The sequence below is a fragment of the Emys orbicularis genome, chromosome 10 (genome assembly GCF_028017835.1).
Source record: "Emys orbicularis isolate rEmyOrb1 chromosome 10, rEmyOrb1.hap1, whole genome shotgun sequence".
In the NCBI taxonomy this organism is placed as follows: Eukaryota; Metazoa; Chordata; order Testudines; family Emydidae; genus Emys; species Emys orbicularis.
In genome coordinates, this window is record NC_088692.1 from 84,429,500 (window position 1) to 84,456,817 (window position 27,318).

The 27,318-nt window shown below is 47.4% G+C and overlaps 1 protein-coding gene across 1 annotated transcript in view; it reads right to left on the minus strand.

Moving 5' to 3' along the window:
- The window catches only part of IGDCC3 (immunoglobulin superfamily DCC subclass member 3), a 172,459-nt gene that overhangs the window by 85,599 nt on the left and 59,542 nt on the right, over positions 1-27,318 (minus strand). The window contains exon 2 of the mRNA XM_065412684.1: positions 1,504-1,648. Within this exon, the coding sequence (XP_065268756.1) occupies positions 1,504-1,648 (145 nt within the window). The remainder of the gene's footprint in view (positions 1-1,503; positions 1,649-27,318) is intronic.

Sequence of the window (27,318 nt, forward strand, 5' to 3'; positions counted from 1 at the left end):
CCGCTCCAGCGTGCCTAAACGTCTACACTGCAGGTTTATAGCCCTGAAGCCCAAACCTTGCGATCCCAAGTCAGCTGACCCGGGCCAACCACGGCCAGGCCCAGGGTCTTTTATTGCAGTGCAGACATAACACTAGTAGGCTACAAACGGGTAGATGGAATACACCAGGAAAATCAGACCGTTGCCATTTTAAACTCTGTGGTCGGTCTCTTGGGCGCTTCTATAAGTTCACAGTCGAGCTGAAAAGGTCAAGTATTGTTCTGGTTCGCGTGTGTTTTGTTTTAGCTCCAAAGGAACCAAGCCACATTCTGAGGCTGAGCTGATGTTTTAAAAACAGGGGCCTTTCAGAAAAATATTTACAGCTTCCTGGTTTCATCTCTCCCCAGTGTGCGGACATCAAGACACGATCAAGGTGTGCCGTGATGGATTGGCTCCGGGAAGACTTGCTTTGTGGTTCTTTGGCTGCAGCTGTGACTTTCACAGTCTGGAGCCAGCACATCATGCGTTTCCTGTTACGTGCTGAAACTCTTCCCAAAGACTAGGGTGGCCTGCCACCTGTCCCTTCATTCCACTCCGACACTCAGAAGATCAAAACAGGCTTAGCGGCACTTCCTAAGCAAAGGGAGAAGGCTGTCAAACAAAGGAAGAAAGGACATGCCATTTAAGTTTTCAGACAGGGCAAGAAGGGGAAAGTGATTTTGGTTTTTTTAAGGAGGATTGAACGGGAAAGAGCTAAAAAGGTCTTCTGTTGGCACCCTTCTTTTGGTCTCGTTGCCAAGGCTGGGGTATTACAATGTAGCTCACTTGGGAAGGCAATGCTAGTGATTAGATTGTATTTTAAACCTTCAGAACATAAAAGGGTCTTATTGTACAACGCTTTGTCATGCTGGTGAGCGCTAACTTTTGTGAGCCGTCCCTTGTGGAAGGCTCCTAGCACGGGAGAATCAACCTGCAGTGGGAGCAAAGTGCAGAGATAGATATTGTACATGGCAATCTGATTAAAAAACCTCTCCGGTCTGAGACAAAACATGGCCAGTGACTGCCACACTGGCTCAGGAAGAGGCCCTACAGAAAGTGATTAAGGCTATACAGGGTGGCCAGGACAGTATGTTCCCAGCCCCTGGGATGGCCTTACGACGCATTAATTCGGCACATCCCCTAGCCAGAAGCATAGGTGCTGGAACTAGAGGTGCAGCACCCCCTGGCTTGAAGTGGTTTCCATCATATACAGGGTTCACAGTTTGGTTCAATGGCTCTCAGCACCCCCACTATACAAATTGTTCCAGCACCCCGAGCCGGGAGGATGGAGCTCATGGCATAGATTTAAATGCTTTCCAAGGCAGAAACACAAGAGAAGAGCCTTCTTTCAGGTGAACCCCGCTCTGATGTGCAGTGGGCCCAGATAGTGCATTTGCATCTCTCTCTACCTGCAAGCGAGCCTCTGGCCTGCTATTTCCAACATGTGGGTGTCGGTCAGTAATAAGTTACCTCTACGTCTCTTACCTATCATTGTCCGTGTTGATGGGGACTCGATTCTTTTGCCACAAGATTACAGGCTCTGGTAAACCATGGATCTGGCACTGGAACCTTGCGACACCGCCTTCTTCCACGACTGCGTTCTGAGGGTGAATATGGAAGTCTGACATAGCTGGAGGAGGGAAGAAGAGAAACAAAGACACGAAATGAGATCACAACAGCTCAGCGCTGAGAGGGCGCACTGCCAGCACAGGTCACAGTGACCCAGCCTGGCAGAAATATCCACCACTTCACCTGCCAAGAAACAGCAAATACAAGTGTCGCTTGTGGGGTCATATCTGAATTTGGACCCATGCCTGGGGGTGTAGAAACGATGTTTGCACACCAGGCATTTGCACATGCAAACCCTGCACCCGGGCAAAGAAAGCAGGATGGGAGGCTTGCGATTACACAATTTACGTGCTCCGCAATCATGTATAGAAGTGTCCCCACCATCACAGCAGGGGCCAGTAGGATGCTCCTTGTCACTCATTGGCAGTCTTTGTCGTCAGCTTCAGTAGGCTTTGGATTCGGCCGCACAGCAGAAACGGTCTTGTCTCTGCACTTTTCATTCCAATGCTGTCAGTGCCCTTGTGCCATGTCCACCACAAACGTCCTGTCTGTGGGTTTGACTTAACTTCCCCATTAACTTTATTTTCATTTCTCCATTGAAAGCGTGCAAAGAACAGGCTAGCAAACATTTTATGGAAATTGATTTTTTGCTTGGCACATACTCCAGGTGGCCTCCTATCATTTCAAGTTTCTGACTTCCAGCATCACAAAAGGAAAGGGAACAACCCCAATAAAGTCAGGGCTGTTAGAATGACAGGATCAGAACTGATCGCGACAGAGGTTGGCAAACACTGTCCAGCATCAGAGATGATCCCAGTGCCAATTTTAGTGCATATTTTCTCCATCACCCTAATAGCAGCAGAGGGACCAGTTCAACAACCATTCAGAAAGGAGAATTGGTGACAGAAAGGAGAATTGGTGACATTACTGAATACAAAGAGATGACAGGCCAAATTCTAAGCTTCCCAGATCAAGACACTGGGACTCACTAGTTAAGTACAGAACTAGGAGAGCTATCAATCACACAAGAACTCACACAGCAGCCCCTAAACCCCTGATCCAGCATGCACTGGGCTCACTATAAAACCAGGGAGGGAAGTCCTGGCTGGGAATCTGGAGAGGAAGGGTCTAGGACACTGCAGTATGATCTACAGTAGCGTTCCCACCATTGGAACCATTGATGGATCTGCACAGGTGATCAGCCTCCGGCATATAGTCACCATGTCACAAGGCCAATAGTTTTAAGTCTGAGCTTTGTCCGTCATTCATTCCAGTCAAAGAAAAACAATAAAAAGGGAGCACTGTCCTGAGGGATCCTTTCGACAAATGTTCGGGTTAGTCCTTATTTTAGCTCTCCCAAACTGTTAGCATGATGCAGTGGGGTTTTGCAATAATTTGGGAAGAAAACAGAGTCCCCCCTGTTCTAACATGGCATCACGCTCTGGAGGAGGATAGGAAAGGCCACAAACTGCTTAAAGATGGCCATGCTTATCAAGGAGTCGCACACAGTCATGATAGGATTTGGGGTATCCTTCAACAGAAGACAAGTTTAAGACAACAGCCCATTGTTTGTTATTTCCTGGTCACGACTCTCATTAGGATATAGGTTGCCCTCCGTTACATTAAGGCGAAAAGCATGGGTATAAACTACTGATTCACACATCTACCTCAGTTCTGCACAACCACATAACATGCACGTTCCTCTACAGTTAAACTCAGTTACTACAGGCCCTAAGCCTGGGAGGTGATGAGCATCTCCAACAAGCATCCTTTTCAACCAGTGGGCCTGTAGTGATTCCCACAAAGTGCACAGGACTTTGTAGGATTAGACCCTGCATGCCCACAACATCTGGGGTCGCCTGGGCTTCTCATTTCAACCAGCTGTCAGCAAAGGATAACTCTCAAAGCATCAGGGAAGGAGAAGAAAGACCAGCCTTTGCAGTACAATAAGAGTAATAATCATTTGTGGGTAAAGTGTCTGGCATGCTGTTAGCGTTCCATAAATCATCATCATCAGAATGCAATAATTATTACTATTAATTAATTGGAAGGTGTTAACTTTTGACTGCGTAATAAACATAACATGGGCTAATAAACACCTCAGAGCCTTTATTTAGCTCATGATTCATTTTTAGTACCATATACACAGAAGGATCCCTCAAGTTACCGTATAATATAAACTCCAAGAAAATCACCTATCCCCTAGCTCTGCTTTCCCATCCCTAAAAACACCCCTCTCCCGCACAGAAAAGCCCACCTCCTTTTACATGTTTCAAGGGTAATCAATGTGCATCTGCTAAGGAACAAGCTACGTATGTGTCAGGGTCGCTCATCTGCTGAATCCAGTTGGGCTCGGGCAGATGGGAGACGGCTATTAGCAATACATTAAATATGTGCTGCCTTAAACCACCCTGCTCCCCAAATCATCAGTCTCAAGTTCAACATGCTAAATAAGGATTTGTTAAGCTGATTGAATAGCGCTTGGTAGAAAGCCCCAGCACAGGGCGGTTGGAGGATTGGGAAGGTTTCCCCTGGACCCTGCTCTTTGGTTCTAAGTATTTCATTAATATCCATTTTGTTTCAAGTGCTTGTGAATTCCCCTTGCCATATGGTCTTGTGTAGACAGCAGTAACACCCAAGCTGCCATGAACCCTCAGCACACTAGACATATTGCACGACCGGATTGAAGCCCGCCTAGTCTATGGGAAATCTAATGGGAAACATACTAACCTGGAAACCGCGCACACAGGCATACAGAAACATTTTCTGTTTTCCCTTCAGGGAGTATTTCTGGGGAGGGTCCTGATACTTTCAGTAAAACTGACCGAACCTATTTCTGATTTAACTTTTGAAGGTGAAGAATGATCCCTTATCCCTTTTTCTCAAAAGGGCAACATGCCTGATTGTGGGCCCCGAGTTACCCTGGCAAGCACTGCATGAGCTATCCCACTGACTTCAAATGGAACCACTGATCTCAGTCAGTGCTCACCAACAGAGGGACAAGTTCCAGAAGGAGACCTGGTCCAACATCCTCTGAAATCACTGGGCCACTTTCCATTTCAATGGGTTTGGGCTCAGGGCCAGGATGAGGTACGTTATTGTGTCCACCAAATGTAAATTACTATTCAATCCTCTATGGATTCTCTGGGTTTGTCCCAACAAATTCACCTCATGAAGGGCTTGATCCACATCAGTGGGAGCTGGAGCATGCCCCATTTTTGCCCTGTAAAGTTAATGCCTTATTTATTTTCCTACTGTTAAACTGATTCATATTTCCATGAATAAAGCTCTCATCAAATATAATGAGATGGAAGGAAATCCTGCACTAGGAGAAAGAACGTGGCGTGCGCAATAAACTAATGATGATGTATTAGTATTGTTTGTATTATGGTAGCCTCTAATCAAGGATTAGGAACCCATTGTTCCAGGTGCTGTACAAACACAGTGAAAAGACAGTCTCTATCCCCAAAAGGGGGTACAGTCACCACCACCTACCTGTCAATAGTACATAAGCACCCACTAACTGATAATCAGGCACACTGACTGACCGGATGATCACGCTGTAATTGGTATCGGCTGGCTAATCACCAGGTGTCCATGAACTCACTGAACTAAGTTAAATAAGAAAACAAAAACGCCAGCAATGGAGATGCCCTGCATAGCGACTCACTGTAAGCAGGCAGAAACCACAGGCTGGAAAAACGACCATGGTGCTCTCTAGCAATACCCAATATTGACATTTCACAGTAGCTGAAGGGGTTAATTTGAGGAGGGGCGGGTGAATGAAAATAGCCCTTGGTAAAGAACGCATTTCCATTCCTTTATTTCAATCGTATTTCGTATAGGTAACATTGCAGCGATAACCTCTACTCTTAAAGACACTGGTATTAATATTTATCATGAATAAAACATGTGAGGTGATAAATAATTCAGTTATGAGGATGGTAAGTAAAATATTACTCTTCAGTGACCCTGTAATGTGGCTTTGAAGCATAGTTTTATGTTAAATGCCTAGGAAACACCGCGACCCCTGCCAAGGCAGCTGGTTTTCACAATCTGCATTAAAAATTAATGCACTGACCTACAAAATGCTATTTTTTAAAGCAGGTTTGAAACTTTCTTTAGAGTTACAAAGACAAAGGCTTTGCTGGAGCTCATATAAACTGCAACAAAGTTAACAGCAAGTGAGCACCTGGATGTTGTTCCCGACCTGGAAATAAATCACTTCGGTGTGTAAAGGAGAAAGGGGTGGGAAACTGACTGCTTTATGGGACACCATTCAAGGGAGATAAATCTGTACATACAATCCTACATACTTCTCACCTGACTGCACAACAAACTCACACAGCTGAGCGCTTGCTCCTCTGACTCTCCTGCCTTTCACCAGGAAACACTAGGGTTCCTGTTATCAGGGGGGCTTAATTGTTTAAACATACGTTGGGAGCAGTGCTGCCCACACCTTCCCGACACCAAGGACGGCATCAGCCACTTGCCAAGAGCCTGAGGGCTGCATCTAATTTGCATGCACATTTACATAATTATTTTTTAAACTAATTGCATGGAACTATAATATTCATTTGCACTCTTAGTCTCCTAGATAGGGAGACACTATCTAATCCATCTATCTTGGTTTTTTAACTTAATCCATCCAGTTGTCCCCAATGCAACCATCACTGCAGCATCTGAGTAGTAGTGGATGAGTGGAAACTGCTGGCTGGTTCCGTTAACCTGCTGTTAGAGGGTATCTGACCTGGTCTTTTCCCCCTTAACACTTTCTACTGGTTCAGCTCCGACTGTGGTAGCAACAATGGGAGTATTAGTGTAGGCAAGGCACCAACATGTTGACCATTGTGTCATCTAACTCTGCTAAGTACAATTACGGACGACGTGATGGTTAAAAATGCCCGTAGCTGCTGGGGCATTGGCTATAGCAAACATCACTCTGAGCCTGCGTATAAGCAAATGTGGTATCCTCCCTTCCAAGGGAAGTATTTCATAAGACCACCACAGGCATAGAGAGCCAAGAATGAGGCTGGTGGTATCTTTATCACCAGAACATGACTACGGCGTGAAACGTCTCAGAGCTGCTCCCGATCAACTGGGCCCAGGGCTAGCTCGAACTGGCACTCCCGTCCTTTTGCAGTGCCACACATTGTCCATGCAGCACACAAAGAACCAAGCAGAGGAGGTGCTGCACCAGTGGACTGGGGGCTGCATGAGCAGTACTCACAGACTGCAGGCAGTAGCTGGGCTGATCTCGTAAGCGATAAAGTGTTCGGTTGGATGTGAGAACTACAAAAGAAGCCCCAGGCCATAGGTGCCGACTCCATGGGTGCTCCGGGGCTTAAGCACCCACTGAAAAAACAGGGGGTGCTCAGCACCCGCAGGACCAAATTAATCTTTTGTGGGACCCATCCCCTGCTCGGCCTCTTCCCCCAGAGGCCCCGCCTACCGCTCCACCTCGAGGCCCCACTCAGCCTTTTCCCCCCAAGGCCCTGCCTCCGCTCTGCTCTGAGGCCCCGCCCATGCTCTGCCTTAAGGCCCCGCCCATGCTCCACCTGAGGCCCCGCCCATGCTCCACCTGAGGCCCCGCCGCTCACACAGGGAGAGAGAGGGCGCAGAGGAACACCCACCAGCAAAAACAAAAGTCAGCACCTGTGCCCCAGAAGCTGCAAGACACAGGGCTGTAAGGTGATACTGTTCCTTCTAATTCAGTATTGAGCCAATGTCTCTGCATGGCAATGTGGGGGAGGACCTGCTGCAGGAGACCCCCATCTTTTGAATGCGCTAGAAATCCAAGGCTCTAGCCATTTTTTGTTATTGAAGAGCCTATGGCATTTTTCATCACTATGTTCTGGACACGACCCAGTGTAGACATTTACATCATTCCTAACTGTACTTTCAGCTGTGATACCAGTCAGCTCTGTGTTCTTGGGGAACCGGGGCGCAGTATCCAGCCTGTCTGACTCATGAAAGACACCCCCCCACACACACACATCAGCCTCTGCTTGAACCAAAACCGATCCGAGAAAAGACTTGCAGAGTGTAGGGCGCTGGGAGACACACCTAGACCCCTCCTGACAAGGGTGACAAGATTAAGGCATCGCCATTAGCATACAGAATGGAGAGCAGAGGCCACTCCCCTAGCTTCATCTGCATGAAAGATGGGACAGGGAGACATCTCCATTAGCATACAGAATGGAGAACAGGGAACCGCACTGAACTCTGGGACCAGAATATCAGGGAAGCACTGCATCATGGGGGATCTCTGCTCCAGATGTTAATGAACCTATGCCTGCCCACACCCAGCTCAGCAGTTATCAGACCAATTCTAGTAATGAATCCTTGACTGAGATCCAACATACTGAAGCAACCTAATTGCATTGTGAGCTCCTTGGAAGAAAACACCACCCATAGCCAAGAGTGATCAGCTCCTATTGTCTAGCCTAAACAAAACCCTTGAGTCATAAACCCATAAACAAATCTAGTGTTCTCCCTTGAACCATTGTTGTTTCTCTACCAAAACCCCGACCTATGCCCAAGTAAATGTTCTGATGCATGGACCCAAACTCTGCATCAGTTCCACTGGGACTCCATCTCCTGACTGATCGTGCTGGGGGCTCTGCCTGTCTCCAGCACTCAGGACCCTCCGCTACCACCATCACCTGGGAACTCCAACCAGTTCAAGCCTCGTGGAGTGGGTGAGATCCCTCCCTCTCTCGCTCTCTCTCTTTTTTCTACCTCAGGTATTAACCCTTAGTAATGTAACTGTTATGTTTGTTTAGCCCTCCTTGTGTAGTTATCACTATTATTCAATAAATAACTTTTATGGTTAAGCTGGTTGCTTCTCTCTCTCTCTCTGAACTTTACTCTTTTGTGTTTTTAGCTTCCTCATTTACTCTGCAGCAACGCTCCGTTTACCTAAGCTAAAGATCCCTGCAGCGCCCAAAAATACTGTGGGGTTTGCTCATCAAGAGGGTTACTACCAGTACAACTGTGATGTGAAAGTGGGGATAGGGACATGCTGTGACATACGAGGGTGGCAGGTTGGAAGTGCTGCTCAACCCAGACTACTGAGTCTAGGGGCATATAAGGGTGGCAGCTTGAAAGTGCTGATTGATCCGGTCCGCTCAGACTTGCTCAGTTAGTGTGTGTGTGTGTGTGTGTGTGTGTGTGTGTGTGTGTGTGTGTGTGTGTGTGTGTGTGTGCGCACACGCATGCGGTTCTGGGCCTGGAGGAACCCAACCCTGGGGAACCTAGGTCCTGCAGGATAGCTCCATTGGGAGGGGACTTGCAGAAGGGATGAGTAGAGCTCCATATGAACACACAAGTGACATAAGCAGTACATTAATAGAATTATAGAACCGCGCCCCCACCCCCCGGAAGAGTAACCCTAATAAATGAGCATACCCCAAAGTAACGAGCAAATCTGGTAGCAACTGGAGAAATTATCCTTCACTTCTTCTTCCTAAAACCGTTGTGTAGTGTTGCTCAAATGCATTGACTATCACATCCCACTCCAGTGGTTGGCAGACAGTGGGTGAGGTATCAGTATACAGTGCACTAAGGAGCTTCCAAATTCAGAATTCCTTTGCTATAGGATTCCCGGAGGAAAAGTCCTCAAGGCATTGCACTAAACCTGCAGCATCTCATATGTAAGAGGCAGATCTTGACCTCATCCATATTCACAGAGGATTTATTACGGCAAACCAGTTTGCTGGGTCTTCCATAATCGAAGAGCTAATACACTCTCCAGGCTAACAGATGCCACGGAAAGTCTGATGTAATAAAAATGAAAATAGGTATTGAATGAAATTTTCTTTACTCTGTGAAAAACTAAATTGAAACCATTAGTGGCCAATCCTTTTTTGTTCAGTAGAGCATTAGTGCTAAGCAAGAGATTGACCTAGATCTGATGTAGAAAAAGAAAACATTAACTCGGTATGTCAAAGCAAATCCCATGCCTGTTAGAATCATTAAAACGCAAACATTATTATCAACTGCAGACACAGGGGGAAAAGAACTCTGAAGGTTCAGTACAAAGCATGGCGTTTGGAGAGCGGGAAGCCCTGCTACTTTTGTAATCAATTACTCCAGAAAACAACACACCCAAGTTGCTTGTGATACAATGCAGTGATCCAATGCAGCCTTAAGGGCACGTCCTGCAAGGTGCTAAGCACCCTCAAAAGCCATGGAAGTCCAACTGTATGCAAAACAACACGCGAAAAGGGCCGTCACTTCAATAGTAGTGCTCCACATTTCTGCCCACCAACACCTCAGACCCTCTAGAAATTGCAAATCACAGGTGAAAATGAGAGTGTAAAAGGAGGAAGAGTCATGATGCTTAGTTTTTATATGCAGCTTTTCATCCAAAGCCCTCAAAGTCCTTTATAAAGGAGCGTGTGTACCACTAACCCCATTTTACAGATGAGAAGACTAAGGCACAGAGGTAAGTGATTTGCCCCAAGTCACAAAGCAAGGCAGTGGCAGAACTGGTTCCCTTAAAGAGTGGTTCTTCCCTGAAAGGTAATGTTGTAAAAATGTCACTGTGCGAGGGGAACGGCCTTTATCATGTGTCTCTGATTTTCTCACTGATGCTAGTTTACTACTAAAAAGGCCTTTTTCCTAACAGCCCATCCCCACAAACTCAGTCTGAGCCCTAAGAGGCAAGCCGTGTTATTTCCATCTCGTACATCACCACCAGTAACAGAAGCTCTGCTGGCCAAAGCAGGCCCTCAGACACAATACACCCCACTGCCTTCTGATTACCCCTCTCTAAAGGCTAATGGGATTGCCCAGGCATAGCTGTGGCCCGCAGAACCTGTATAACTGAGGATGACGCATAAGAGGGAGAGACCCCTGAGTCCTGGGTAAGTCCATGAGGACAGTAGTTGGAACAAATATTTTTATTTGTACGCTGAGCAAATCTTGGAAATCCCTGAGACACAATGAACATGGTGAGAATCACATTTCTGGGTGGAAGCATATTTTAACCACCTTCCATTCTGCTTCCCGTATATAAGGGCGTAGGGAAGCCTCTATAATAGTAAGACAGCAGTAAGATCAGAGCCTGATCACTGGCCACCCTGGAAGGAATCCAGCCGACAGAAGTCAGAGGGACCTTTTCCACAGAGTAATTAAACAATGTGCCAATTAAATGTGTATCTGAAGTATTTCAACCTCATGCTGAAAGGCATGTGAGAAACAATCTTCGGGGTCCGTTAGGCTCATTAAATGCTGGCAGTCCGCACCACCCCTCACCCATCTCCAAACTCCCCCCAATAGCCAAGTTCCCACAGCAAACACAAGGATTATGTCCCTCTTCACTCCCTACTGCTTTAAGAGACCTGGCACCATTAACCTAGCAAACTATCTGAATATTTTCAAAGGAGCTGGCAGGTTAAGGCTTAACAAATATGGAGTCTGCTTTATCTGCAAAGAGAAATTCTTATCTTGGACAAGGTCATTTTATTTGCTACCCTTCACACTCTGGGAACTGAGAATCGGCCTGTCTGAAAGGAGCCCGGACATAAAAAGGGGTTGTGGAGAGAGAATAAGCAAATTCCATTGGGTTTCTCCTCTCCTCTCAATGACCCCTGCTTTCAGAACAGAACGGTTTTACGAGTCTTTAAGAAAAGACACTGTATCTTCTTTTTACATTCTTTTTAAAAAGATGCATAAAAAAAAAAAAAACCACCTCACACAAGAGCCCAGTGGCTATTCACAGCTGCACTGCAACCTCACCCTGACTGGAAGCTCACTCTCCGTGTCTAATGATGCTATTGTGTGAGGCCGTGGCTGAACGGCTACGGAGCCCTATTTTGAATGCATGCGGCTTTGTGCATAGTGAAGCGTGAACAACAGCGCCGCCCATTTATCTATTTAATTCTCCAGGAGTATCAGAAGTGGGGGCCGTCACTCCCAGCTGAGGGAAATGAAAAATCGCCTCTCTCCCAGCTTTAAAAAGGGAGGGACCTATTAGAGAGCAGCAGTGCCTCGCTCTCCACAGAAGAAAATCCCCTTCAGCTCTTCCCTCTAATAAGAGGGTTTAAAATCCCAAATCTCCATTGTGCACGTTGGGTCTCAGATCTGAAAACCAAATGGGCCGTGAGACTCCGCAGTGTTAGAATGGGGGAAGACATTTTGGATGAATGCAATGCAAACACGCAGCCACCAGAAGATAGAGGGAAAAAACCATTTTTGCTATGTACAGTACTGCACTTCCCAACCAGAGTGGGGGTTTCTGAAAGGGCACGGGACTCCATCCCACACTCTCATTAGCCATCTTCATTCCCCAGAGCAGCCCCGTTGAATTCAACAGGACTAATTGAGTAAAACACACACAGGATCAGGCCCAAAGCTTGTAACTTGCTATGCGGATTTTCAACAGTTTTGTGTCTATTGTCCACACCTAGAACCAAATACAGACTCCAATTAGCCACATGTTTTCTGCTGGCATCCAAACCATTTTTCATCTCCAATAGTGGAACAAACGGAACTACTCCCAGAGCAAGGCAGCAGGAGAAGGAATGGCTGGATCAGGTTCTCTGGAGCGTTTTTTTTTTTGTTTTTTTTTTGTATTGACAAAATCTCCCAGAGCACAAGATCCCTCTCGTTTCTTCACTCTCCCGCAACTTTAAAAATCATCAGAACTAATTCTTTCTGACCAAAGTTGGGTGAGATGATTTAATCCAAATATGGTTCCCAAATAAAGTCAGATCAAAAAGCAGTTCTCATGCCAACATGCCAAGTTTCCACCTGGAGTGGACTAGGGATTTTTATTCCATTAATTTATTTATTTATTCTTGCTGCTCAGTTTTAAACCGCCTGAAGACAGGAGCTGCTGATTGAGTTTGAATAGCGCTGGTGCGCTGCATCGCATTCTAATAACCCATCTTGTGACGGAGCAGCTGTCTACGGGAGAAAATAAGCAGCAGATACTAAAAAAAAAAACAGCATCCCATACTCACAGCAAGATGAAATCACTTCATTTGTGTCAAGCGTTATCGGCTTTTTACTTTACAATTTACATGGCCATGTGCCAAAAAACCAGGCAATCTGCATCCTCCCCCCTTTCAGTCCAGACTGGTTGGAAGGTAGGGGATGCATTGGGGTGGGGGAGGAGGAACATGTTGTGGTGGAAATTTTAGGGACTTCAGCTAGAATTCTTCTAAGGGCTCCGGGGAAACACACATTATCACAAGACTCTTCCACTTTTCCAGGGGGTGTGCACCACACTTGCCCTGCGCAGACCCAGTGTCGATGGCTGTTGCACAGGGGAGGAGCCATAGCCATGGCCTTACCCTCTGGCTAGCCCATTGTCTACTTGCGTTGTGGCTCGTCCCTGCACAAGCTGGGGGGAGAAAGGTTTTCCATCTTCATTCAGCTGACCCAGTGCTCTCTGAGTCGTTGAGCAGACAGCCCAGCACCAGGCAGATCAGGGAGACAGGAACAATGCCAGACTTTTCTTCCTCCTGACCTGGGATCATCACAACTGATCGTTAAAGCTAAGCTGCGCTGGCTCCAAAACGGGAGTGAGCAGGGAGTGAGTGCACCTGAAAGGTCCTCGCAGGGCACCCTTGGGGGGCCCCATTCTGCGCTAGGTGGGCTTTTCCCAACTCAACTTGATGTTTCCTACGTGTCCTTCCTTTGGGGGTCCAGAGTTCCCCTCCCCAACACAGAACAGCCAGATGGAGCAACACCCACAGATCCAGCTTCAATGGAGCTCCTGTTCTCTGGCTGCCCCCGTTGCCCTAGCAACTGCCCATGAAGCAGCCATGCTGCCCCGGGGCTCTCCAACCACACACAGGCTGTGAGAAGAGATCTTAGTGCAGGGATCGGCAACTTTTGGCACATGGCCCGCCAGGGTAAGTCCCCTGGCAGGCCAGGCCAATTTGTTTACCTGCCGCGTCCGCAGGTTCGACCGATCGCAGCTCCCACTGGCCGCGGTTTGCTGCTACAGGCCAATGGGAGCGGTGGGAAGCAGAGGGATGTGCTGGCCGCCCTTCCCGCAGCCCCCATTGGCCTGGAGTGGCGAACCGCAGCCAGTGGGAGCCACGATTGGCTGAACCTGCGGAAGCGGCAGGTAAACAAACCGGCCCGGCCCACCAGGGGGCTTACCCTGGCGGGCCGCATGCCAAAGGTTGCCGATCCCTGTGTTAGTGTCTCAACGGGAAATCCAGGGGGTATTGAGGAGTGTAACAGGCCTGATCCCATGGGTCTCCAGCAGAGGAACCTGCCATAGAACTGGCCTCCCTCAATGGCATCAGAGAACTTTGGTTGCCCTTTCCAAGGGATACAATATTGCCCAGTGTCCGGATTGTAAAGGACACAACATCTTTTGTTTTAAACAATGGTCCTGAAAACTTTGCCAACGCCCCGCCCTGCAGAGCGATGTTCCCTGGCTTACAGGAACTTGGTGTTATTCAGTGGGATTCGCCCGGAGGACAGGTGGAATTTAAAAGATCTAGGATGGCAGGAAGGTCTTTTATAAATCTAGTTTTTAAACGCTGTGATGTGGGATCCAATCTCAGACTTTCACATAGACAAAAACGCCAAACCAGACAGCACAACTCAGCCAGGTAAAGCTGTGTCGTCAGGTCAAAGAAAAGCGAGTCCCTCTGGACCGGACTCAGATGGGCGTGTTTCCTGAGTAAGGCAGGTAGGATCGGGCCTTCGGACTAAACATTCCTCTCTCCCCCTTTCCTGCTTTCGTTTTCCTGGGGAAACTGGCCATCCTGCTGCTCTCCTAAGGCCAGACAAAGATCTGCAGCCTGGTAACATCTTCTTAAGGTGCAGAAATTAGTTACTGTTTGTTTTGTTGCTTCACCAAAAGGGTGGAAAGATGCCGAACCATCAGGGGGATAATTTCTGTGCATAGGTGCTAAATATCCCCAAGAGGTAGGTACTCACAAACATGACTCCACCACACACAGGTTGCAAAGGAAGGACGCGCAGTATTCATAGATTCTATGAATAGATTCATAGATTCTAGGACTGGAAGGGACTTCGAGAGGTCATCGAGTCCAGTCCCCTCCGAGTAAAACCTCCGAGTCCCAGCAAGGTTCATCCAAGCCACATTGTGGATGGTCCCAAGCAGGAGAACGAGGCGAAAGGAAGATGGCACCAGGGGGCAACCACAGTGGCAGCGGGGAATGCCAGCCCTGTGCTGGTGTCTCACGCCCATCAACACGAGCCAGCCCAGAAGGTCGTGACGAGGAGGGAAGATGACACCGTGGCTCCCCCAACCCCCGCATGGGCCAGCGGAGCAGAGCTGACACTGGGAGGGGCAGCACCTACTGGCGGGACCCCCTCACCAGTACGCACGCCACAGGAGTTCCTGGAGGAGCCGGGGCTGAGGCAACTACAACGCCTTTGCGTCCTCCTGCAGCAGCTCAGTTCTGCCTTACGCTGCTAGGTCCTCCATGGGCTTAAAGGCACTGAGTGGCCTTGTAAAGCTACTGCTCTCCTTCCAACCAGCTTCAAGGCACTCCCACGGAGCTATGTAGGGCAGAATTTAGCTCAATGTATTGAGTCATGAAAGTGACTTATAGGTACATGCATCATCTCCTACATCTCAACAATTCAGATGTTGATGGGCTTCTTTTCAATACACACGTGCATGCTCTGTCTCTCTCTCCCAAACACACATATCCAAGCCATGCTGACAGTCTTAAAGAATATCGAGTAGATTTATAGTATTGATTATAGTTCACTTATTGGAAAATAACTACCACACCATTAATTTTTAATGCAGGAACACTCTCCTGTGAATCTGAGATCTTTCCTGGGACAGAAACGATCTGTGAGCCATGCATGGAAAGGGACAGTGATCGGATACCAAAAGGGGCTGGTTCACACCAAAATACACTCTACAACTTTTAAAGGCCAGAAAGCAATAATCCGACGGTTCCCCCCAGATCCTCGTTTCTTATGATCTTACAGATGCTTTTTCCCTGTAAATTCAACCCAACTTCTATGCAGAGAATTAATAAAAAAGTGAGAAGGCTGCCAGAAAAAAAACCCAGCTCTGACACGGAGTTTTTCCAGCCAGAGATCTCCAAGCACTTTGTAAGTGAGGTCAGTATCACGATCCCCATTTTACAGATAAGGGGAACTGGGCAGAGAGAGAGAAGTGACTCACTCAAGGTCACCTAGGCCAGAGGCAAAGCTGGGAATAGAATTTGCATCCGCCAAGTCACAGTCCAGGGCTCTATCCTCTAGGCCCCACTGCTTTGCATGTTTTAACTAGCTTTTAAAGATACATGGTACCAATTAATGGAACACAGGGTAACTCTTTTGGTCACTCCCATCCTTTTTATAGCACCAGCTTGTAGCATGCAGGAGCTTTCTGGCCAGTCATCGACTCGGCGGAGCTGCAAAACAGAGGATAGTGGAACATTTGTTTTCCGGCGCACTATTCCATGCAACACATTTTCCTCACAACCTGCCCTTTCAGCACTCTCCTATTGGTTAAGGGGAGAGCAGAGGTTTCTATCAGAGAGGCGGCATCACAGGGAGAGACCTTTATCAGCAAGCTGGCTTGCAGTCATTTTTCAGGAAGGAACGGTTCTCTGACTCTGAGACAGCTTTTAGTGTATCCTGAGGCAACCATTTGTGAAACAAAAGCCGGGCTCCCCCCGCCCTGCCACTGTGGGGGAAAAGGGAGTATTAAATGTCATAAACAACTCTTAATTTGCTTGGGAGGGTGCACATGGGGCTTACGGAGTTCACTCTGAGGTTATTTGACATCTTTACAAAGCGGCGGCGCCGACTAGGTGGCGCTGGTTAGCTCGGGGACACTCCGGCAGTCCTGCAGAGCCATTCCGGAGGCGCGAGTTTGAAGGAGGCTATCATAGCGGAAGTGCCGCCTGTGCCGGGCGGCTGTGCTTGGCAAAAGGACTCCCCCTGATACCGAAGGATTAAGCCTGGGACTCGTGGACGATGGAGCCAGGGCTGGCTTTTATCTCCCGTGGACTCCGGAAACGTGAACAGCAAACCACAACACTCGTTACATCGGCAGCGTAGCCTTGTGGCAGCAAGGAGCCTCTGCTCCCTGCCGCTGTAGCTCGTTGTTGTACCAAGTGGCTCCTTCTAGCCTTCCCCATCCCCACGGTCAGTTCATTTGAAGGCACACGTCTGCAGGACCCAATCCTGAGAGGTGCTGAGCACCGCAAGGCAGTGGGCAAGATCCTGGGGCCCCTACTCAGGCAAACTATCGTTGCCTTCGATAGCAGTGGGGACAACGGACCACAGGAGGTGTCCCCAAGGGAATTTCAGGCGCTCAGCAACTTCTCAGGATCAGGCCCAGATATTGTTCCCTGCCTGATATTTTAGTACATGGGCGGGTGTGCTGCTTCCTGTGATGTGCTACCACATCTAGAGCAGACAGGCACTATTTTACCATGGTGATGATTTACAGGTCTAGTAACACAATTTAAATCCATCATGCGTTTGATGACATTGCATCCCCCTGGAGCAGAGCGCGTCGCCAAGCTCTGAAAGATTTCAATTTGGTTTTAACCAGACACCTACCCTGATGGGAGAACGTCCCTCCACTATGCAGCACCTGACCTCATGCTGCAGGTGAAGACAGAGATCGTGAATCATCACATTCAAGTCATTCCGACAGACCCCGGTGATAATGGAAAAACAAAGAAGAAGCTGTCTGATAAACCTCCAGAAATTGGTGGATCATAAGGTGCAAACCAAACAATCCAGCATGTTGCCAGCAGACAGTTCTCTTTATTTAGATTTTTTTCCCTATGCCTGACACATGCAATTAAAACATATTACTGGGTTACTGTTTTGATTTGTTGTATACTAAGGATGCTGACTGATGGTATCATGGGAAGTTCTCTAACATCCATTTTCTGCACTTAGCTACCACCTGTTGGGTCCAATCTATCCTGATATCGAAGCTGTAGGACCAGTAAGATTGTATGTTGACAATTTTCAGGTGGGGTGAACTATCTTAGCACCAACCAGCATTAACGAAAGAACACAGAGCTCTATCCTGCCCCCACTGAAGTCAATGGGAACACTCGCAGAGATTTCAGTGGGAGCCGGCTCACCGTATGTTGCAGGAAGCATAACAATTTTCCTTTTGAATATGATTTGATGCATTCGTTTGCCTTTTTGTTTTAAAGATTGGGACTATGTGCCTGTTTGGTTTTGGCCTCTGGGAAGGTGACATGCAATTACAGAATTCTGAAGGAAAGGAAACGAAAGGAAAGGCAAAGGAAAAGGAAGCCATCCATTAGCTGTGCCCACTGAAATGCCACCAGGCCCACTTTGAGAGGAGGGAACTCTCCTGATTTACAAAGGCTAATGAATTTTAAATGAGATGCATTTTTTAATTTTTGTTGTTGGCGATACCCATTTCTCTGCTAGCAATCATTTCAATAATAGCTTGAAATTTTCAGCATCTGTTTTCAACAGCTCTCTTGTAATTAGCTTACTAATGTATTTCACTGTGCCTTTGTTATTTTCAGAGAATTACTTCATTCCCAGCTATCAGAGATAGTGCACTTTAGTCTATACGGAGGCTGGCCTTTGTTCCCTTGTGGTTATTCACATGAGGGAAGATGGCTCAGTGAATGACAAGCCATTCTATCACAGCACATTCTACATTTAATGTCTTTATACTGGCTCATTAATTACCTCAGAAAACTCCTTTCCGAATGGAACCTGTGATTTATAGAACACTGGGGCAGCACGCCATTTTTATCAGGGCTACCGCATCAGTGCAGTTAATTCACTCTCTCATTTCCCTTTCTATTACAATGCCTGACAATCGCAGCCCAAGTCTTTACTCGGTGGGAGTAAAGGACTAAGGAACTCAAGATCTGGCTTAGAACTAATAAACTTGGAGCCCAATCCAGTAACCCTGACTCATGCAAGCAGCTTCATTGAAGTCACTGGTGCAACAGTATCCTCAGTCGTGAAGGAATGTTCACACAAATAAGGGCTTCCAAGGTCAGGCCCTTTATCTTTTCATTAAACCTGTTGATCCACAATGTGGCAAGACGTACAGCTGAGTGAGGGTCTCGGAGACCCTGGCAAGAACCAGGCACAAGGATACATTTTCAGCCCTTACTTACATGGGTATCAGTGAGACACAACATCACCGGGAAATATTTACTCTCTCGTACCTCAAGACCATCCCTTTGCATTGTCCAGGTTGGAAAACAGAGATTGCAGGGCAGATTAAAGAGTCCCAGTTGCAATACTCAATGTCTACATGACATGCACGTTCTGCTTTGCTACAGAATTACCAGCCTTGCAATGATATCACATGGAGGGGAAAGAACAAGAGGCAGCCGTGCCATGCTTGGGAAAACTTCATCAATGCATGTAATCCAGTTAGAGGTCAGAATAAGGGAGAACTCCCATCTTTCCAAAGGAAGCAGCTTCACCTACAAGACTTGATTCCAGGGGCCTCTGGAGAATCTAAGTGGTGGCCTACTTGTCCTGTCCTGAGAAGAATACATTTTGGCCCACAGCTAAGGCTATGGTGTACACATTGAATGTCTTGTCACTCCTTCCTTTCCTGTAGGGTCACTGGTGAGAGAGGCCAGTCCATTACTCCGTTTGATCCTTCAGGTCAGTCTAAACTTCGTCCTTCAGCAACACGACCAGTTCCAAATACTGGCCAAGGAGACTTTGAATGCCACATCATCGTTCTCTCTCTGTGCTAATGCTGTTTTGCTTTTCTGACCCGCTCTTTCAAAATCCTTGGGCTGCTGGACTTTTAGAAACAGGCAAGACATTTGCTTACTGCTCTGTTTCACAGATTCAAACAAAGAGGAGCAAGGATAGGGATCCAATAGTGAAGCGTTTCTACGATGATAAGAACTGGGAGGGGACCTGGTGAGGATAATGCCACATTGGGAGCCAGAAGCGATCAGGCAATCTCTACTGCCTCTGTTCAGATCAGGTTCTTATGCCAGGCCCATCACACGGTATCCAAGTGCCTGTCTCTTTCAAACTCAGCTAGAGAGAAACTCCAGGTTTCCTTTGGTAACGGCTAGCTGGGATTGCTACATGATCTGCCACTCCCTCTTTCTACAGCTTGCAGACATCTTGATTGCCTTGGGATTTGCTGTTGCTCATCAGATGCTCAGCACCTCTTTAGTTGCCCTGTGATTTTAGTTGTAGCTTTTGTTATTAAATAATGAAAGAAAGCTGACAATCATTTATACTTTAGCAAAAGACATAACTGACTATAAATAAATATTAATAAATTTGTGCTGTACTCACATCACACCAGTCATCTGGGCCTCCCCCCCCCATGAGGTATGGCAGTATTATGTCCATTGCACACAAGGGGAAAGTGAGGCAGAGAAACTAAAGAACTTGACCAAGGTCACAGAGCAAGTCAGTGGCAGAATCAGGATTAGAACTCACTGGTCTAACACTCCTTGTTTACTGCACCACTGAACACATCTCACGTGTCCATTCTGGGCCTGATTCTATCAGGTGCCAAGTGCTCTCCTAGGTGAGTCCTAGGTGCTCACAGCACCTGGCGTGATCTGCACCACCCTGTGCTGATGCTAATTCACTCAGATTCGAGGTGAAAATACGATGCTAGGGCAGTGAAGACTGGGATGAACCACTGCGACACTGAATAAGTGCAGCAACTCCCCACCCCCAACCGCCCAGGTTTCATTTCCCCCCTAGACACAGCTAAGCCCTTCGCTGTCATTTCTTCCATGAGGCTACATTACACACATAAATTCTCATTCACTCCTCTGGCACTAGAAACGGCTTCCTATTTTGCTGGCACCGATCCAAGGGGATTCAAGTTGAATTACGGCCGTTCTTCAGAAAATAGGCCAAACGCCACAAAAGTGGGACACGTGACACATACGTACGCCTCACGCTTTATTCTATTTATTCGCAGAGAGAAGCCCTCTTGGCCGAAAATAGCTTCTCTATGGAAGTTCCCCTTTCCACTTACTCTGCTGCTGCTGGCTGCTAGCCAAGCTCCTGCCGCCTCAAAGAGAAAGTTCACCGCTCAGGCATATCAGCTCTGCTGAGCAGTCTGTGTGTTTTGATGTTTTCCGGGATTTCTCCCTGTGAACCACCAGGAGAGGTGGATTGGGTTTCTGTGGCGGCGTCTTCTGGTGTTAACCCCTTCCTTGCCCTTCTGCTAGCATTGCTGGATTAGGGGTTTGGCTAATGAGCACAGGCATCTCACCATCCGCTCCCTCACCAAACTCCTTGGTAAGTAATCATTCGACAACGTAGGGCGAAAGCCCCGAGGCAGTGACTTCCATTGCACCATATGTCTCCGTTGCATCAAACATAAGCTGCTTGGACTCGCTTTCAAGGCCCTTCGCGGTAATCTCCACCCGGCCTGTCACCTCTCATTCACTATCGAGCTGTTGATGCTGGCCTCCGCTCAGCCCTGACGCCAGCCTCCTCTGCCCACTTATTACATTTTCGAACACACACCTTGGTGCTTTCTTCCACTTGCCTGGGAGGCGTCCCCCAGAACCAGCCGCAAAGCAACATTGTTATCCACTTCCAAATCCCCACTCAAAACTCCCTTCTGCCGTGATGCCTGCAAAAAACTTGACAATGGTTTGGCTGGTAGCGTGCAGAGATCACTACCTGTCATGCTGACCGATGCTGTCTTATTGTTTCCTTGCACTCCCCCGTCTGCCTGTAGCCATCTGTTGTCTCTTGTCTCAAACTTAGATTGTAAGTTCCTTGGGGTGGGGACTGTCTTTTGGTCCTGTGTTTGTACAGCACCTAGCACAAGGGGTCCTGCTCCATGACTAGCAGCAATACAAATAATAAATACAGTAGAACCTCAGAGTTACAAACACCAGAATTACGAATGGACCGATCAACCACAAAACTCATTTGGAACCGGAAGTACGCAATCAGGCAGCAGCAGCAGCGACCAAAAAACAACAACAACCAAATACAGTACAGTACTGTGTTAAACGTAAACTACTAAAAAAACAAAGGGAAAGATTAAAAAAAAGATTTGACAAAGTACGTGCTTGTGCTTGTTTCATTTAAATTAAGAGGGTTGAAAGCATTTTTCTTCTGCATAGTAAAGTTTCAAAGCTGAATTAAATCAATGTTTACTTGTAAACTTTTGAAAGAATGTTTTGGTCAGAGTTACAAAGCATTTCAGAGTTATGAACAACCTCCATTCCCGAGGTGTTCATAACTCTGAGATTCTACTGTAACAACAATAACATATGGACAGACCTAGCACCGTGAATGAAGTAGCCATTGCATACAATGAGCATCTTACCTGAGTTCTTATTTCTGGAATTGGTCCTAAATTCCATAATTCCCATGCTTCAATGGAGCTCTTCTGCTACCTTTTCCCCCTCACAATATACATGCAGCGCAGGAATTATTAATAAAGCACCATAAACTACACAGTACTTTAAAAGCAAGAGTTAGACCCGGCCCTGGAAGCCTCCAAACTAAATAAGAAAAGCACAAGTTAGGACACAGGACAACTGTTAAAGAGAGAGAGAATGTGGAGGCTAGTAATATGGAGGAAGAGGAGATGGGTTTTGAGAGGGTTTATAACATAGGCCCTTATCTGCCTCCTTATCACGAAGGAAGGTGAATGCTTTCCAGAAACCAGAACTGCCCAGAGAAGAACTGGCTTCTGGTTACTAGGAACAGGGAAAACGTTGCCTATCAAACTCACAATGGTGTCACGCACCAGTGGGACAGATCCAAACAGGGCTTGAGTACCAAGCCCAACCATCCGTCTATCAAATGGCACCTGCTTCCTTTGAAGGGAGAAAAAATAAAGGCTTGTCTGAAAATAAGAGATGGAAGAGGAATGGCTGCAGCTCATGGGGGCAGTACTTCTACTCCTTAGGTACACTACATCTGAGTCTTCCACTTTTTACTTTAATGCGCTCACCTGCCATGGCATGCAGTTTGTACATACGGTCATAAAGAGAATGCTGCTTCAGAGGTCTGTATAGATACTGAAATATACAAGAATGTCACATAAAGCGGGAGAGATGAGATCAGAAAGATTAGCTAAATGAATTTATCGTGCACCTTTCTATCACATGCTTCTGCAAGTTATCACTGCCACCTACAGAGTGGTTCCATATGTGTTTTAGATATGCAATAAGGTTTACAATAGCTGCATACATCCTAAACAACAGGGCTCGTATGGAACACAAAAACAACATTATCAGTATTGGTGATCAGCCGACACCTAATCTATATCTAAAATGTACATGGGTCTCAAGTGTGTTTTCACTGTTCTCCGCTCTCTGTCACAGTCAAACAAGGAGCTTTGGAAATGTGTCTGTTGCTTGTCAGAATTAGGGTTCTACCCTGGATGTTTAAAGGGGATCTGAAAAATAAAGCAAATATACATCACATGCGCCCTTAGCAGCGGCTCCTCTGCGATATTTAAAGGAGGTCTCCCAATGTTTTTAAAGCCTTCTTTTGCTCTCTCTCTGTCTCTCTTTTAAGATTAGGAGCATCAGTAACCGAAGGTCATGTCCTCTCTCTTTTCCTGAAGACCTTTGGCACTGTTTGGAGAATGGGGCACATGATATCATACAAGGCCCCAGTAATCAGGGAAGGGGAGGCTGAGGCTTAAGAAGCCTGTGAAGAGTAGGCTAACTTCCAAAGCATTCGATGGTAAGGGTACAGCCTCTGATCAAAAAAAGATGCATTCTATCGATTCACCGGTGACAGGGGAGGGTGTCAGCATTTTTGCGTCTGTGTAATTTGCCAACATTTTATCACAAAATTTCAAAAAGCAAAAATACAGAGACCTGGCCAGAATGCTGTCATCCCTCAGCAATCAGTTGCACCATTCGACTGGCATATAGTTGCAAAGCCACCTAGGCCAGTAGCATCTTTTCTGCAAGAAGCCCTTCAGCATGCCAGCAGCGAAGCACAATCACCACACAGCCCTGATCACGGCTGCTGCTATTTAACTAAAAACATTTACATGCGTACCGCACGCTCTCTTTACCACGCCTTACACACACCTAGAAACACCCTCCATAGTGGATCAAATGTAGATATCATTAACAAGAGACAGGAATGTATCGTGGAAAATAATCAAAGCCCCTTAGGGCTTAATTCTGAGAGGTACTCAGCATCTGTAGCTCCCATTTAAGTAAAGGGAATTGCAGGCTCTCAGGGTACATCTATACTACCCGCCAGATCGGCGGGTAGTGATCGATCCCCGAACGCGCTCCCCGTCGACTCCGGAACTCCACCAGGGTAAGAGGCGGAAGCGGAGTCAACGGGGGAGCGGCAGCCGTCGATCCCGCGCCGCGAGGATGCGAAGTAAGTCGATCTAAGATACGTCGACTTCAGCTATGCTATTCTCGTAGCTGAAGGTTGCATATCTTAGATCGATCCCCCCCTCCCCAGTGTAGACCAGGCCTCAGGATCAAGCCCTTAGAGAATTAAATATATTAAAAAACCAACAGAACGATAGCTGGGCAATAGCGCACAAGCACATTTTTGACATTGCAAGAGCACTCATACAAACCAAATTCAAAATCACTTCAAAGGTAGGTTTTAGTGAAGGGGGAACCAAACAGAACCTCAATCACCCAGCTAAGATTCAGATGAGGCAGCTACATGCGTGTCCACGTTGTTTACTGACTCTGAAAGCCTCCTAAGGTTTTTCTGCCGTTAGAACTCACAGGAGAGAGGTCTAGTGGCCTACGAACCCGGAGTCCTGAGCTTGAATCCTGACTCAGTCACTCGGTGACCTCCAATTTTCCCCATCTATGAAACATTATTAACAATATTTACCTCACTAGCCTCACAACATTGTTGTGAGGATTCATTTCAGTTGACGTTGGCCGAGGTGAAAAGTCCTGGAGAAGGGCTAAATATAATCTTCACTGTCATTAGAAACTGACTGTTACCAAGAGCGCCGCCAGCTTTTTTGCCGCCCTAGGCGGCGGAAGGTCCCGCCCCCGAAATGCCGCCCCCGACAGAGGCGGCGGAAGGTCCCGCGCCCGAAATACCGCCCCCGACAGAGGCGGCAGAAGGTCCCGCGCCCGAAATACCGCCGCCGACTGGGGCGGCCGAAGATCTGTCCGCCGCGGTCGCCGCCCCCCAAATGTTAGCGCCCGCGGTCGCCTAATGGGTTGCGCCAGCCCTGACTGTTACCAGAATACCAGAGAGACAAGGTGTGCGAAGTAACATCTTTTATTGGACCAACTTCTGTTGGTGAGAGAGACCAGCTTTTGAGCTTACACAGAGCTCTTCTTCAGGTCACAACAACATCGTGAGCAGACTAGTCAGTTAAAAACTCTGGGCCAGACTGCAGCCCCACCTGACACAGCGGCATGGGGCCATAAAGGAAAGTAAGCGCTCCCCACACCACTGAGGAGTCCCCCTACATATCAGCACAGGCAGGAAGTTGACAACAAAGGCTCCATGCAGCACGCACACCCCACCCCTGCAGAGGGGAGAGCAGCTGGAACTTTGCAGCCACAATGCACCAGCCAGCGTGGTTGAACTTGCGGGGGAAGGGGAAGGGATACTTGCATATTCCTCCCCCCAGGACCAAAGGGGGAATCAGGAAAGGAAATAATTGAGATTTATTGACAATTCCTCACCTGACTTGTTCCGGGGAGAGCGAATCTCTCCACCACCTGCTCAGTCTAGCCCAGGAATCCCACCTGAAGACGTATCAAATAAAGTTAAGATCTTCACTTGGCACAGCAAGGCTGAGATGAGCCATTGTTTTGTTCTCCCCTGCCCCCACAAAGAGTCAAACCGTAACCAGCCTAAACACTTTCCAAGCACTTAAGAGCAGGAATGCCAAAACAGTCCCACAGTGGTACACTCCCATCTGTCTGCCTTGTTCAGGCGCCCTTTGCACCAGCCGAAACGCTGCTCAGGACGGGGCTTAGGAAGGAAAGAGAGCAATCATTAAAGTATGGCCAACACCCAAAAGGAATTCACATTTCTCCTGAGCTGGCAGATTTCAAAAAGTTTCTTTTTGGAAATGACCGGGAGTTCTGAATTTGATCTGTGGCACCATTTCTGCTGGCAGATCTGTCAATCGGAGCTTGTCATCAGCTTCCTTCATGCTTGATCTTCAGGAAATCTCAGAAGCTAATAGCTCAGCCCTCGCTACATTATACTTGCGGAGTTGGTCTTCTCTTTAGAGAGTCACATCTTTATGGAAACAAACACTCAGTCCCCAATACGGGCCTAACTACGGTATTAACAAAGACGATGCAAAGTCAGCAACTGAAAACACTGGTATTAATGCCCTGCAAAACCACCTGGACACCCGAAAAATCCAGCACGCTGATTAAGTCTATCTTAACGAAACCTTGTTGCACATAATGGCTCCCTAGGAGACCAACTAGGATACCTTAATAACTTTTTTATGTGACCAAATTGACTGCAAATAGGATTCTTGTGTATGCGTGTCTGTGGGCAAGGCGGCGTGTGTGTGCGCACGTCTGGGTGTTCGTGCTTTATAGAAAAGACGGGGGAAACAGCTTACAGGCTATCTAGGTAGAAAATGATACAGGGAACCATGTCAAAAATGTAAGGCAAAGACTTATACCCTGCTAACAATTAACTAACAAAATAAATAGATAAAGGCCCAAAAACTATCTATTATAGTGACAGCGCTGAATGAAACTGAAGGCAGAAGAAAAAACAGCCAGCCTCTCTTTTGTAATAAAGCACAATGGGCTTGTCAGTTTGGTGGCCTTCACAAACCATAACCCACCATCTGGCACGGGGCTGGACCACTAAACTGAGGCCCCAGCCATCCAGCTGACTCAGAGAACCGCTGGGGAAATCAGGCTAAGACAAGCTGGCCACATTAAACCGTATAAATTAATGCAGATGCATGGCTGCTTGGGAGAAATTTTGCTGGCGTACAGCTTGACCAGTGGGTCTGACCAACAGGCAGAAGACGGGAGAGGAGTGTGATATTTGCAGAACAGCACTAGCTGCATTTCAGCCCAGAGTCATAGCTGGGCAATCTATTAAAAGGCAAGAGAAAGTCTCCGTTGCAGATTTGCATGACGTATTGTACACCGGGGTCTCTGGAAATGCACCGCCTTTCAACAAATGGTCAGTGTTACACTGAAAGACATACGATACTGTCTGCTTCAAGATGCCCACATGCAAATTCTGCCGCCGCAGCAGGGACAACCCAGATTAATACTGCTCTGCTCATACACTGTGCTTAGAAACCAGATCCATTAAATAATGCTTCTCGAATGCTGAACTACAACGGCTCTGCTAGGAAGTGACTATGAATAGGGCACAGATGCCAATATGCGCACCTCAGGCCCAGATTCTGTAGCCCTTACTCTGCAAGGAGTCCCACTGATTTCAGTGGGCTGCACTGTGGCCCCCTTACCCACCCTAAGGAGCAATCCCATTGATTTCCTCATGCGGTAACGTACTCCTCACTGTGAACAGAGGTGACAGCATCTGGCCCTTAACAAACAAGGAAGTCATAACAAGAGGTCTTGGGGTAACACTTGATCCTGCCTGGTGTCAGCACCTCCCAGAAGGTGCTGGGCGCCCCTCCGCTCTCATGGAAGACATTGGGCCGGATTCTGAACTCACCACTCCAGCCAATGGCGTTGAGCTGGTATAAGCGACGTGAGAAGTGGATCAGGCCCAGCGGGAGTGAGGCAGCTCAGTGCCGCGCTGGAGCCAACAGGTTAAGGGCCTTGGAACTGGGCGTTGGTGGCTTAGGGTTAGGCCCTC